Source organism: Scylla paramamosain, chromosome 20, assembly GCF_035594125.1.
Source record: "Scylla paramamosain isolate STU-SP2022 chromosome 20, ASM3559412v1, whole genome shotgun sequence".
Lineage (NCBI taxonomy): Eukaryota > Metazoa > Arthropoda > Malacostraca > Decapoda > Portunidae > Scylla > Scylla paramamosain.
The window spans coordinates 3,986,727-4,001,085 of NC_087170.1; the positions used below are offsets into that span (position 1 = coordinate 3,986,727).

The 14,359-nt window shown below is 36.8% G+C and overlaps 1 protein-coding gene across 4 annotated transcripts in view; it reads right to left on the bottom strand.

The window, feature by feature from the left end:
- Positions 1-11,737, bottom strand: part of LOC135110176 (mitochondrial amidoxime-reducing component 1-like) — a 12,839-nt gene extending 1,102 nt beyond the window's left edge. The window contains exons 1-8 of one of the 4 annotated variants that reach the window (XM_064022179.1): positions 11,666-11,737; positions 11,129-11,227; positions 10,514-10,612; positions 8,380-8,502; positions 3,419-3,598; positions 2,915-3,095; positions 2,200-2,402; positions 255-329 (exon numbers count right to left, since the gene is read on the bottom strand). In XM_064022179.1, the coding sequence (XP_063878249.1) occupies positions 255-329; positions 2,200-2,402; positions 2,915-3,095; positions 3,419-3,598; positions 8,380-8,502; positions 10,514-10,612; positions 11,129-11,226 (959 nt within the window). In that variant the 5' untranslated portion in view covers position 11,227; positions 11,666-11,737. Of the gene's footprint in view, positions 1-254; positions 330-2,199; positions 2,403-2,914; positions 3,096-3,418; positions 3,599-8,379; positions 8,503-10,513; positions 10,613-11,128; positions 11,228-11,624 lie in introns of all 4 variants that reach the window. The other 3 variants (XM_064022180.1, XM_064022182.1, XM_064022181.1) reach the window with 3 other exon arrangements.
- Positions 11,738-14,359: the final 2,622 nt, after the last annotated feature.

Below are 14,359 nucleotides of genomic sequence, written 5' to 3' on the forward strand. Positions count from 1 at the left end.
ATATATATATATATATATATATATATATATATATATATATATATATATATATATATATATATATATATATATATATATATATATATATATATATATATATATATATATATATATATATATATATATATATATATATATATATATATATATATATATATATATATATATATATATATATATATATATATATATATATATATATATATATATATATATATATATATATATATATATATATATATATTCACACTTACGATCGGAGTGTTGTTAGTGGTTCCTGAGTTGGATGACGCTTTCCACTGTCTGTGTCCACTGTTGTCAACAGACACCTAAGAAACAGGAAAGAAAAATCTACATTCCAAGTAATGATGTATAACTTCAGAATGTACATGGTGATGGGTTGTGAATATTGTATTTTGCCTTAAAACACGTAACTAATATATATATATATATATATATATATATATATATATATATATATATATATATATATATATATATATATATATATATATATATATATATATATATATGGGTGTGTGTGTGTGTGTGTGTACACAACTAATAATAGAAGAAAGTTGTAGTTGGTGCAAAGTCTTCAGGCATATACATGGCAGGCCTTCTATTTTCACCTATCATCCTCATTCACAAGTTTGTGTAATCTTTTGAACCTCACTAATGACTAATCAGTAACATCATGATTACTGAACGTATTTTATTCATCTATCACTCTATTTGAGAACCAATTCCTAGCTATCACTCTCCTAAATTTAATTATATCCAGCCTGAACACATTATTTCTTGTTCTATTCTGATAACTAACTTTAAGAATAAAATACTTTATGTTCTTCATTTACGATAACTTTGCTCTTTCCCTTTTTAGATTTAATGATTTGCATTATGAGGTTGTTGAATTCCAGTTTACTCGATTTTTCTAAGATTACAGTGCTTAGTCAGAATATGAGGTCGTGGTCGATTTTACTCTACATTTCGCTACTTCGGTGTTTTGACTTCTCCTTTTCTAGTTCTTACTTTTCTACCAATGAAATATGTTTGCAACTTTTAAGCTGTATTTTTCCGCAGACTCTATGATGAAGACATTTTTTAATTACGTGTATCTTTGTACGTTTCCTGATGTTATTCCTACGTTCATTTACTTGGCGTACCCCGGGGTCACTCTTTATAAATTTTGCTTCCAGTTTCTTGTTGAAGACTTGTAGTTATTCCTGAAATTTAAGATTTTGATGTGTCTTCATTTAGTCTCTTACTCTCTCTCTTTTAGACTGAATATAATATGCTATTTGTTTATTCACTATAAAGTATAAATTGTGTTCCTCCTGGTGTTTTGACACTTTGTAGCTAAGGAAGTCAGTACTTTATTTTTTTTTTTAGATTTTTTTTTTTCCCAAATTTGTGTCCCCTAGAAATATATCATTCAACACTTTTTATTTTTTTTTTTCTTTCTTTTCTTCTTATGTCTAATGTTATTAGTATTAAATTACGAATTTGAGTCTACTTTCGGTTTCCTTAATAATATTGTTACGAGGGCAAGGAAACGTTTGTTTTCGCTTTTTAAATCTAGCGGGCTGGGCGGCCATGCCAGGGAGCGGTGTGTGGAAGCAGAGACAGAGGCGACGCCGTGACGTCTAGCTGCCTGAGGCGCCTTGCCCCTACTTCTGCTATGCTTTTGTGCCCTATCTCCGCAGGTGTGACCCCTGTGTACACCTGTGCTGAGAGACACTGACTGTAGTATGTGACAGTGACTGTGGTGGTAGCCTGTGATCTGTGTTTTAAGGGTAAAACTGTTTGCAGTGGTGGCGCCCACTCTTCTCTTTATGCCCCGTCCTGCCCCCGTGAGCTTTGAACATGTACATATGTGGTTTCCGTCAATATAAGGCAGTAAAGGACTCCAGTGTTTGCTTACACCCTTCCTCTGAGTGTGTGTGAACAGCCAGACAGTAGGGAAATAGCCTGGTAAGTCCTCGTTCCATCCCAGGATCCTGTAATAAGTACTGCCGCCCCGCCCCTGCACCTGTATCTTCGCCTAAAGAGATAGAGCCTGCGGGTGTGTTCTAGAAGGCCTACCTGACGAGGAGGGGGGCGACGTGACAATATGAAAGATATTTCATTTTCAATTCATACCTTTACCAATATAATATCTTTGCGTACATTTAATGTTACAATACATATATTACAAACCTCTCACAAGGTTTTATTTTCCTGAAGACAGCTCTGCCAATCCTTATATAAAGCCAGTCATCCTCCTGGAACGGAGGTGCTCCACTCACTACGATGTTTGGGCGAAAGTTAGCCATCTTAATAGGGTGAAGTAGTCGGTGATTGAGATCCTCCAGTGAAGATTGCGATGTAATGAGAAAAGCGCTGGTGTCTGCGTAATACAACTACAGAATGCGAAACAATAAATGAGTGAAAACAGTAATTCAAGGTAAATAGATATGCACATCAAACTGATAATGCAGGTGAACTAGATATTAAATAGCCCCTAAAACAATGGTGTGAGCTCATTTTCAAGGTAGACTTTAAAAACTGCAGTATTTTTTTCTTCTTTTCTTTCAGGAAGATAGTTTGTTTTGCTTTCATATCTAATGCTCAGAAGATAATAAATGCGTCCACAAACGAAATTTCGAGGAAGACAGGACGAGGTTTGAGGAGAGTATAACGTATAGCAGCGGCTGCCAGGTGACTTGTTTGAACAACCAAGTTACCCTCTCGTGACAACCGTTGATGTATTTGTTACACTCCAGAAGAAGAATGTTTTATGAGCATATCAGACGCTAACTGACAAATTATTAGTGCAAACATAGTTATGCCGAATTATGTGTAACATATAAACATCAATAAATAAATAAATAAAAAAATGAAAATAATAAAGGTGTGATGTATCTATACGCACGGTATCGGTGTCCCTGATTTGTGGGAAGTCATAATAGGTCAGTCGACGGGGCGGCCTTCTCTCCATAACGTCGGCTTTATATATAAGACGAACCTCCTCCTTGCCTTTGTAAAGCACGTTAGAGAGCCACTCAGCTACTTCGTCCCCGCAGTCTACGCCTCGTACAGGCTCGCCCCAGATCCTGTAGGAGTGCATATATATCGAGTTTTTTGTAAAAACCTTACGCAATAAAAGATAGAGAAAGAATAAAAGAAAAGAAAAGAAATATTAATTTTTCGCTGCGATTTTGTTGAAGAGTGAAATAGAGAATTAAAGGTGAGACAAATTACTGATGTGTCCACCTTGGCATGAAAACTAGAGTATCTTTTGTGTTAAGATACTTTGCATGCTGTAAGATAACTTTACATTTTGACGTACACATCTAAAATATATATAACAAGGAGAAATTAAATAGTCCTATCAAACAAGGAGAACTTTGAAGTTTATAGAATTTTTATGACTCACTTGCTGTCCATAACCTTGGGATGTCTTAGATTGCTCTTCAGGTTATGTTTAAAAGTAAAGGCTTCTTTACTTTCAAGCGTGATGACGCCACTGCTGAATGTCAACTTGACATCCAAAAGTTCCTCTGCCTGGCGGCCAGTGACAAAAGTGCCCGTGGAAACCAAGACCACCATGAAGCATCTAAAGACAGTATTGTGCGTTTTTGTGAATAGTTCTAATATAAAGCACAGTTATCTGTATCATGGCTTATTTTTAAAAATCTTCTCTACTAACCTCAAGCGAATTGAAAGAAATTTTGTTAGATGAGGAATGACAGAGTACAAAAAAGTCAGGAAAGGAGTATATAAATAAATAAATAGGTAAATAAATAAATAAATTAATATATATATATATATATATATATATATATATATATATATATATATATATATATATATATATATATATATATATATATATATATATATATATATATATATATATAAATAACGCGAATTAACATGTATGGGTTTTCAAGTCACCACAAGCCTAGAACAGTCCGGATTGACGATGATGCCACGGTTTTGATGTCTGTGTTATTCCTGTGATTTTAGTAATGCAGTAATTATTTACCTGGAAGGTAAGCAGTAGACACCTGCCGAAACGATAATTACTCCCAGTGAGGTCTAAAGCACTGTTCAGGGGGTGCTATGAACTTATCATTAAACCCAGCTGTGACCTCACTGATCGTTTCCCTTTGTGTCTCACAACACAAAGGGGTAGTCACAGCCTGCCCTCTAAAGACAACTCTCTTCCTCCACACAAAACTACAAGCACCTAATAACACACACACCCTTCGCTCAAAAATTTTAAAATCATCATGGTGACTCCTACACCAGCCTCGGAGTCCGCATCTGGGGAGGGGACCATAAATGTCCCCAGGTCGGACTGCTTTTCTGTCGACGACCCTAAGTGTCTTGACACCCCCCTCAACTTTTTCTTCATTAACTTCTGCAACTTTCGCGGTCTAAGATCTAATTTTCAATCTGTAGAACACCACCTCTCCTCTCCTAAACCCCGTCTTCTTTTCCTCACTGAAACTCAGGTGTCTGAGGCAACTGACAGTAGCCCCTTTTCTGTTCCCTCCTACTTTCTCTATCCTCATTTTCGATCCAAAGCTGGATGCTGCGTTTATGTGCGCAATGACTTAACCTGCTTTCGTGCCCACACTCTTGAATCTTCCAAGTTTTCCACCATCTGGCTACGACTACAGATGTTAGGTGTTAGGTGTTAGGTTGGATAGGGTCATGGCTTGGTAGAAGGTGTTAGGTTGGATAGGGTCATGGCTTGGTAACAGGCGACAGAGAGTGCTAATAAACGGCTCGAAATCCGAGTGGGGTCATGTCATTAGTGGGGTGCCACAGGGATCAGTATTAGGGCCATTATTATTTCTAATATATATCAATGATTTGGATAGGGGAATTAGTAGCGATGTTAGTAAATTTGCGGATGACACAAAGATAGGTAGATTAATTAGGTCAGAAGCGGATGCCATCGCCTTGCAGACAGACTTAGAATGAATGAATGGACGGATAGATGGCAAATGCAATTTAATATCAATAAATGCAAAGTGCTTAGCGTAGGTAGAGGAAACCCACACAATAGGTACACATTAAACACCCAAACTCTGGTAGGTACGAGAAAGATTTAGGAGTTATAGTTAGCTCTGAACTCCGTCTAGGGAAACAATGCATAGAAGCCAGAAACAAGGCAAATAGGGTACTAGGATTCATTTTTAGGAGTGTTAAAAGTAGAAGGCCGGAAGTAATATTAAAGTTATACTTGGCGCTGGTCAGACCTCATCTAGACTACGCTGTGCAGTTCTGGTCCCCACATTACAGGAAAGATATAGGTCTATTAGAATCAGTACAGAGGAGAATGACTAAAAGGATACAGGGGATGAGGAGTATTCCTTACGAAGCGAGGTTGAAGCGGTTAAATTTACATTCTCTAGAGAGACGTAGGTTAAGAGGGGACCTGATAGAAGTCTTTAAGTGGTATAAGGGTTATAACAAGGGAGATGTAAGCAAAATTCTTAGGATCAGCAACCAGGGTAGAACAAGAAATAACGGGTTCAAGCTTGAAAAATTTAGGTTTAGGAAGGAGATAGGAAAAAATTGGTTCTCAAATAGAGTGGTAGATGAGTGGAACGGACTCAGTAATCATGTAGTTAGTGCTAGGACACTAGAGAGCTTTAAGAGAAGATTAGACAAGTTTATGGATGGGGATAGCAGATGGAAATAGGTAGGTGTGTTTCATACAGGGACTGCCACGTGTAAGCCTGGTCGCTTCTTGCAGCTTCCCTTATTTCTTATGTTCTTATGTTCTTATGTTCTTATGTTCTCATACTAAATTTATCTGTGCTGTATACCTCTCACCTAACTCCTCTGACTATAAGAAATTCTTTGACTACTTAACTTCAAAAGTGGAGCACGTTCTGACTCTCTTCCCTTTTGCAGAGATCTCCATTCTTGGAGACTTCAATGTTCACCACCAGCTTTGGCTTTCCTCTCCCTTCACTGACCATCCTGGTATACAAGCCTACAACTTTGCTATCCTCCATGACCTAGAGCAATTGGTGCAACACCCTACTTGTATTCCTGACCGTCTTGGAGATACGCCCAACATTCTTAACCTTTTCCTGACCTCTAATCCTTCTGCTTATGCTGTCACCCTTTCTTCTCCGTTGGGCTCCTCCGATCACAATCTCATATCTTTATCTTGTCCTATCGCTCCAATCCCTCCTCAGGATCCCCCAAAGCGAAGGTGCCTCTGGCTTTTTGCCTCTGCTAGTTAGGGAGACCAGAGGAGGTATTTTGCTGATTTTCCTTGGAATGACTACTGCTTCCGTGTCTTTGTGTGCTGAGCGCATAACAGTGATAGTGTCTGGCATGGAGGCGTACATTCCTCACTCTTTTTTTTCGTCCTAAACCTTCTAAACCTTGGTTTAACACAGCTTGTTCTCGTCCTATACATGATAGAGAGGTGGCCCACAAAAAGGTACTTAAGCCTTCCTTCACCAGAATCTCACGCACTTTATATTTCTGCCCGGAACCATGCCAAGTCTGTTCTAGCCAAAATCTCCTTCATTAACAGAAAATGTCAAAAACTTTCAAGATCTAACTCCCCTCGTGACTTTTGGCATCTAGCCAAAAATATCTCCAATAACTTTGCTTCTTCTTCTTTCCATCCTCTATTTCAACCAGATGGCACCACTGCTATCACATCTATTTCTAAAGCTGAACTCTTCGCTCAAACCTTTGCTAAAAACTCTACCTTGGACGATTTTGGGCTTATTCCTCCCTCTCCTCCACCGTCTGACTACTTCATACCACCTATTAAAATTCTTCGCAATGATGTTTTCCATGCACTCGCTGGCCTAAACCCTCGGAAGGCTTATGGACCTGATGGGGTCTCTCCTATTGTTCTCCAAAACTGTGCCTCCGTGCTTGCACCTTGCCTAGTCAAACTCTTTCAGCTCTGTCTCTCAACATCTACCTTTCTTTCTTGCTGGAAGTTTGCCTACATTCAACCTGTTCCTTAAAATGGGTGACCATTCTAATCCCTCAAACTACCGTCCTATTGCTTTAATTTCCTGCCTATCTAAAGTTTTTGAATCTATCCTCAACAGGAAGATTCTTAAACATCTATCACTTCACAACCTTCAATCTGATTGCCATTATGGGTTCCGTCAAAGCTGCTCTACTGGTGATCTTCTGGCTTTCCTTACTGAGTCATGGTCATCCTCTTTTAGAGATTTTGGTGAAACTTTTGTTGTTACCTTGGACATATCAAAAGCTTTTGATAGAGTCTGGCACAAAGCTTTGATTTCCAAACTACCCTCCTACGGTTTCTATCCTTCTTTCTGTAACTTCATCTCAAGTTTCCTTTCTGACCGTTCTATTGCTGTTGTGGTAGACGGTCACACTCAACTGTCCCCCTCTTCTACAATGAACATCATCGGTCTGTCCTTTTCTTATAATCTGAACTGGAAACTTCACATCTCATCTCTAGCTAAAACAGCTTCTATGAAGTTAGGTGTTCTGAGACGTCTCCGCAGTTTTTTTTTACCCTCCCAGCTGCTAACTCTGTACAAGGGCCTTATCATTCATCCCTTTCTCTGGTAAACTCTAGAACTCCCTGCCTGCTTCTGTATCTCCACCTTCCTATGACTTGAATTCCTTCAAGAGGGAGGTTTCAAGACACTTATTTATAAATTTTTGACCACTTCTTTGACCCTTTTATGGGACTGGCATCTCAGTGGGCATATTTTTTATTGGATTTTTGTTGCCCTTGGCCAGTGTCCTTCCTACATGAAAAAAAAAAAATTTTTAAGGAAGTCAGAAGAAGAAGAATATACATACTGTATATGCTGCTCCGTATTTTTAATAAGATAGAGCAGTTGCAGCATAGACTCCAAAAGCATTTTCACCAACTAGTTGCGCTTTATATATATATATATATATATATATATATATATATATATATATATATATATATATATATATATATATATATATATATATATATATATATATATATATATATATATATATATATATATATATATATATATATATATATATATATATATATATATATATATATATATATATATATATATATATATATATATATATATATATATATATATATATATATATATATATGATGAAGGACGTAGATACGTGATATCACGGCAAAATCTCTCTCAGGAGGACAGAGATGGGTTTGTGAAAGAAAGGGTGCTGCAAACCTGCTGCTTATTTTTCTCCATTTCCTCTCTATTTTTTTTTTTTTTTTATGTTTTAATAACACAAAGCGCAGCTACAATCTTCACTTTATATAATAAAGATTTCCACATAACCCTCTCATTTACTTTAACTATTTTAAAAACAACCATAGGCTTTTACCAGACTCACCTGTCTTGCAATTCACCGGACGCCAAACCCCAGGGGGTGGCTTCGCCTTCTGTCACCATCACTCCACGGCCTGACTTCAATGGGTAGATGGTCATGTCACACACTTCGCCAACCTCCTCCCATCTGGTGGTGGAATCAATACTCAATTAACTTTTCTAGACAGTTAGTGTGTGTGTGTGTGTGTGTGTGTGTGTGTGTGTGTGTGTGTGTGTGTGTGTGTGTGTGTGTGTGTGTGTGTGTGTGTGTGTGTGTGTGTGTGTGTGTGTGTGTGTGTGGGTGTGTGTGTGTGTCCAAGATAAAAGTAAAAATATCACTAAAACCTCAAAGATATGATAATCTAAATTTTGTAAAGAAAAGTAAAAGAAAACCTGTGAATCTTTCTGTGCGGAAACCTTGTTGATGATCAGAAAGAAGACTGTAAACGGCTACAGGCTTACAAACCTTCTTTTTGAGAATGGAGTTAAGAGACTGATAAGAAGTTAAAGCTATAATATCGGCCGTTTCAGGAATTGTAGCGATCACCTTTCTTGAGCGCTTTAAAGACTCTTATCCTCCAGTTCAGGATAACACTTTTGATCTTTCTTTTGTGACTAGCACGTCAGTGGGCATTTTGTTGTCGTCGTTGTCGTACATAAAGCACAGTTACAGTGAAAGGTACAAAGAACTGTATGTGAACCATAAGCCTTTCAAGGATCACGGCCAGAGATGGTATAGAAAATGTTACAAAGAATTTCGACAACAAGAATAAAATAATCAGGGAATGAAGGTAAAGATGAGACGCCGAGAATATCCAGTGTTGATTTGTTATCAAAGGTCTAGAGAAGACCTCAGCTTTAAAAATACAGAGGAGATAGCAGCCCTACCTTTTAGGTGAAATACAAGAGGGAGTTATGAAGCAGAAGAAACCCACACACTAGGTACACAATAAACAACGAAACTCTAGTAGGTTCAGGATACGAAAAAGATTTATGAGTTATAGTTAGCTCTGAACTCCGTCTAGGAAAGCAATGCATAGAGGCCAGAAACAGGGCAAATAGGGTATTAAGATTCATTTTTAGGAATGTTAAAAGTAGAAGGCCCGAAGTAATATTAAAATTATATTTGGCGCTGGTCAAACCTCATCTAGACTACGCTGTGCAGTTCTGGTCCCCACATTACAGGAAGGATATAGGTCTATTAGAATCAGTACAAAGGAGAATGATGGGGATGAGGAGTATTCCTTACGAGGCAAGATTGAAGCTGCTAAATTTACATTCCTTAGAAAGACGTAGGTTAAGAGGGGACCTGATAGAAGTCTTTAAGTGGTATAAGGGTTATAACAAAGGGGACGCAAGCAAAATTCTTAGGATCAGCAAACAGGACAGAACAAGAAATAACGGGTTCAAGCTTGAAAAAAAAAAAAAAAATAGGTTCAAGAAAAAGATACGAAAAATTGTTTTTCAAATAGAGTGGTAGATGAATGAAACGGACACAGTAATTAAGTTGTAAGTGCTAAGACATTAGGGAGCTTTAAGAGAATATTAAACATATTTATGGATGGGGATGATAGGTGGAAATAGGTAGGTACATTTCATATAGGAAATGCCACGTGTAAGCCTGGTGGCTTCCCTTATTTCTTATGTTTTCATGTAAGATTCTAAGACATATTTTTTGATAGCTTCAAGAAGACCACGAAAAGAAGATATAGAAAGATTCTTTTATATTTCTTATTCAGTTTTGACAAGTTGAAGGACAGATTTGGCGAGCTTTCGGGGAGAAACATAACTGACATGATATTCAGAACCCACCTTTCTTAGCTGGAAGAACCCATCATGAATAGAAGTGACAAGCTTTGTAAAAAAATAATTAATTAATTAATTAATTAATTAATAAGTAAAGAAATAAGTAATTACACATTTCCATCCATCATAACCATACATAAATTCATTTAATATTTTAAAACTTCCTAGTAGCTCGTCACTAAAAACCTGATTACTGAATATGTTCCATTCATTAATCATTCTAGTCGAATATCAATTTCTTCATTTTATTCATTTACTTATTTTTAATCTTACTTTAAAAAATGAAACTTGTTATTTCTTGCTCTATCCTGATTACTAATCCCAAAGATTATATGTTATATCTTTCAACTCACTTATCCGGCAAAACAGGTCGTCGCTGCCGCCGCCATACTACCCATGCGAGAACGGCTGCTGTGCCCATGCTGGTGCCCACACACGTGATCTTTAATATTCTGCAAAATGTTGCCACTAACTTAGGAATTACAGTCTAAAAGAAAGAAACCGATCACTTTGCAATGTAGTGGCCCTAATTAGGTCATCCATTAAAACTAAAAACATTTCAAAGTGTGATGCAAAAGAAAGAACGATTGCTTACATGCGATATTTTAACTGTTGTAAACAAAAGTAAAGAATGTAAATGGGTAAAATATATTTAAATAAATAATAAATATGTATTTTTTTGCATGTTACACTTTCCCAGAAATATTTAGTGTTTGAAATTAATTTTCTTTACCCTGAAAAAAAAATATATATATATATATATATATATATATATATATATATATATATATATATATATATATATATATATATATATATATATATATATATATATATATATATATATATATATATATATATATATATATATATATATATATATATATATATATATAATATTTTATTCAGATATGATCGTTCAACACTTACCAAACTAACTGAACAGTAACAGTAATATGTGTGCTCACCCGTCCGGAAATGCAGGAATTGTTTCCCGGCGACAGGTCACCCATGTAACAGCGGCTGCTGTGCCTAGGCCGGCCACCACACACGCAGTCTTGAACATTCTGCAATTTTTGACACTTACCTCACAAGAATTAAACACTAACCCCATGACAGAAAGAAAGTACTAGAAATACTTTTCGTATAAGGTAAAAATTTTCTTCAGAATTTGGAGACAATTTTTCTGTGCAGAATATTATATATATATATATATATATATATATATATATATATATATATATATATATATATATATATATATATATATATATATATATATATATATATATATATATATATATATATATATATATATATATATATATATATATATATATATATATATATATATATATATATATATATATATATATATATATATATATATATATATATATATATATATATATATATATATATATATATATATATATATATATATATATATATATATATACTCACTCTAATCCACTAAATTAGACTGTGTAAAACGCAATGCTTACGAAACAAAAGCTTGTTACGAAGAAGGAATGAACCCCAAAAGAGAGCAGTATGATACTAAAACATGTACCTCTATTGGAGATAAAGATGTGCCATATCTTATCTCCTGAACAGGCATAGTAGTTGCTAAGATAATGTCGAGGAACCTTCAACTTAACCTTTTGGACTGTTGGCAAGCCCAGCTACAAGCTGAATGTGATTCTGTCTAGCTGATTTCAAATTAATGTCAAGTTAAGATAAGATTTGAATTTAATTCGACAAAGTAGATTATTTTACCACACACACACACACACACACACACACACACACACACACGTGTGTGTGTTTGTGTGTAATAATAATAACTGGTCGTCGCCATCTGGCAACCAAATATCAAATTGTAAGATATTTCCTGATAGTTAATGTATACTGTAGACGTAGAATGTAGCTATGTTAGTATGCGGGATAACACTTACATACTAAAATAGTAGCCCCTTTTCTGTTCCCTGCTACTTTCTCTATCCTCATTTTCGATCCAAAGCTGGATGTTGCGTTTATGTGCGCAACGAATTAACCTGCTTTCGTGCCCACGATATTGAATCGTTCCAGTTTTCCACCATCTGGCTACGACTACAGAGTCACTCTCAAACTAAATTTATCTGTGCTGTATACCTTTCACTTAACTCCTCTGACTATGAGAAATTGTTTGACTACTTAACTTCAAAAATGGAGCACATTCTGACTCGCTTCCCTTTTGCGGAGATCTCCATTCTTGGAGACTTCAATGTTCACCACCAGCTTTGGCATTCCTCTCCCATCACTGACCATCCTGGTGAACTAGCCTTCAACTTTGTTATCCTCCACGACCTAGAACAATTGGTGCAACACCCTACTCATATTTCTGACCGTCTTGGAGATACACCCAACATTCTTGATCTTTTCCTGACCTCTAATCCTTCTGCTTATGCTGTCACCCTCTCTTCTCCGTTGGGGTCCTCCGATCACAATCTCATATCTGTATCTTGTCCTATCGCTCCAATCCCTCCTCAGGATCCCCCAAAGCGAAGGTGCCTCTGGGGTTTTGCCTCTGCTAGTTGGGGGGACCTGAGGAGGTATTTTGCTGATTTTCTTTGGAATGACTACTGCTTAAGTGTCAGAGACCCGTCTTTGTGTGCTGAGCGCATAACAGAGGTGATAGTGTCTGGCATGGAAGCGTACATTCCTCACTCTTTTTCTCGACCTAAACCTTCCAAGCCTTAGTTTACCACAGCTTGTTCTCGTGCTATACATGATAGAGAGGAGGCTCACAAAAGGTACTTAAGCCTTACATCACCACAATCTCATACACTTTATATTTCTGCCCGGAACCATGCCAAGTCTGTTCACCAATTAGCCAAAAACTCCTTCATTAACAGAAAGTGTCAAAATCTTTCAAGATCTAACTCCCCTCATGACTTCTGGCATCTAGCCAAAAATATCTCCAATAACTTTGCTTCTTCTTCTTTCCCTCCTTTATTTCAACCATATGGCATCACTGCTATCACATCTATTTCTAAAGCTGAACTCTTCTCTCAAACCTTTGCTAAAAATTCTACCTTGGACGATTCAAGGTTTGTTCCTCCCTCTCCTCTACCCTCTGACTACTTCATGCTACCTATTAAAATTCTTCGCAATGATGTTTTCCATGCCCTCGCTGGCCTAAACCCTCGGAAGGCTTATGGACCTCATGGGATCCCTCCTATTGCTCTCCGAAACTATGCCTCCGTGCACCTTGCCTAGTCAAACTCTTTCAGCTCTGTCTGTCAAAATCTACCTTTCCTTTTTGCTGGAAACTTGCCTACATTCAGCCTGTTCCTAAAAAAAAGGGGACCGTTCTAATCCCTCAAACTACTGTCCTATTGCTTTAATTTCCTGCCTATCTAAATTTTTTAATCTATCCTTAACAAGAAGATTCTTAAACATCTATCACTTCACAACCTTCTATCTGATCGCCAGTATGGGTTCCGTCAAGGCAGCTCTGTTGATGATCTTCTGGCTTTCCTTACTGAGTCTTGGTCATCCTCTTTTAGACATTTTGGTGAAACTTTTGCTATTGCCTTGGATATATCAAAAGCTTTTGATAGAGTCTAGCACAAAGCTTTGATTTCCAAACTCTCTCTGCAACTTCATCTCAAGTTTCCTTTCTGACCGTTCTATTGCTGCTGTGGTAGACGGTGACTGTTCTCCTAAATCTATTAACAGTGGTGTTCCTCAGCGTTCTGTCCTGTCACCCATTCTCTTCTTATTATTCATCAATGACCTTCTAAACCAAACTTCTTGTCCTATCCACTCCTACGCTGATGATACCACCCTGCACTTTTCCACGTCTTTTCATAGACATCCAACCTTTCAGGAAGTAAACATTTCACGCAGGGAAATCACAGAACGCCTGACTTCTGATCTATCTAAAAATTCTGATTGGGGTAGAGCAAACTTGGTATTGTTCAATACCTCTAAAACTCAATTCCTCCATCTATCAACTCGACACAAGTTTCCAGATAAGTATCCCCTCTTCTTCAATGACACTCAACTGTTTCCTTCTTCTACACTGAACATCCTCGGTCTGTCCTTTTCTTATAGTCTGAACTCTATACTTTACATCTCATCTCTAGCTAAAAGAGCTTCTTTGAAGTTAGGAGTTCTGAGACGTCTCCGCCATTTTTTCTCATCCCTTCAGC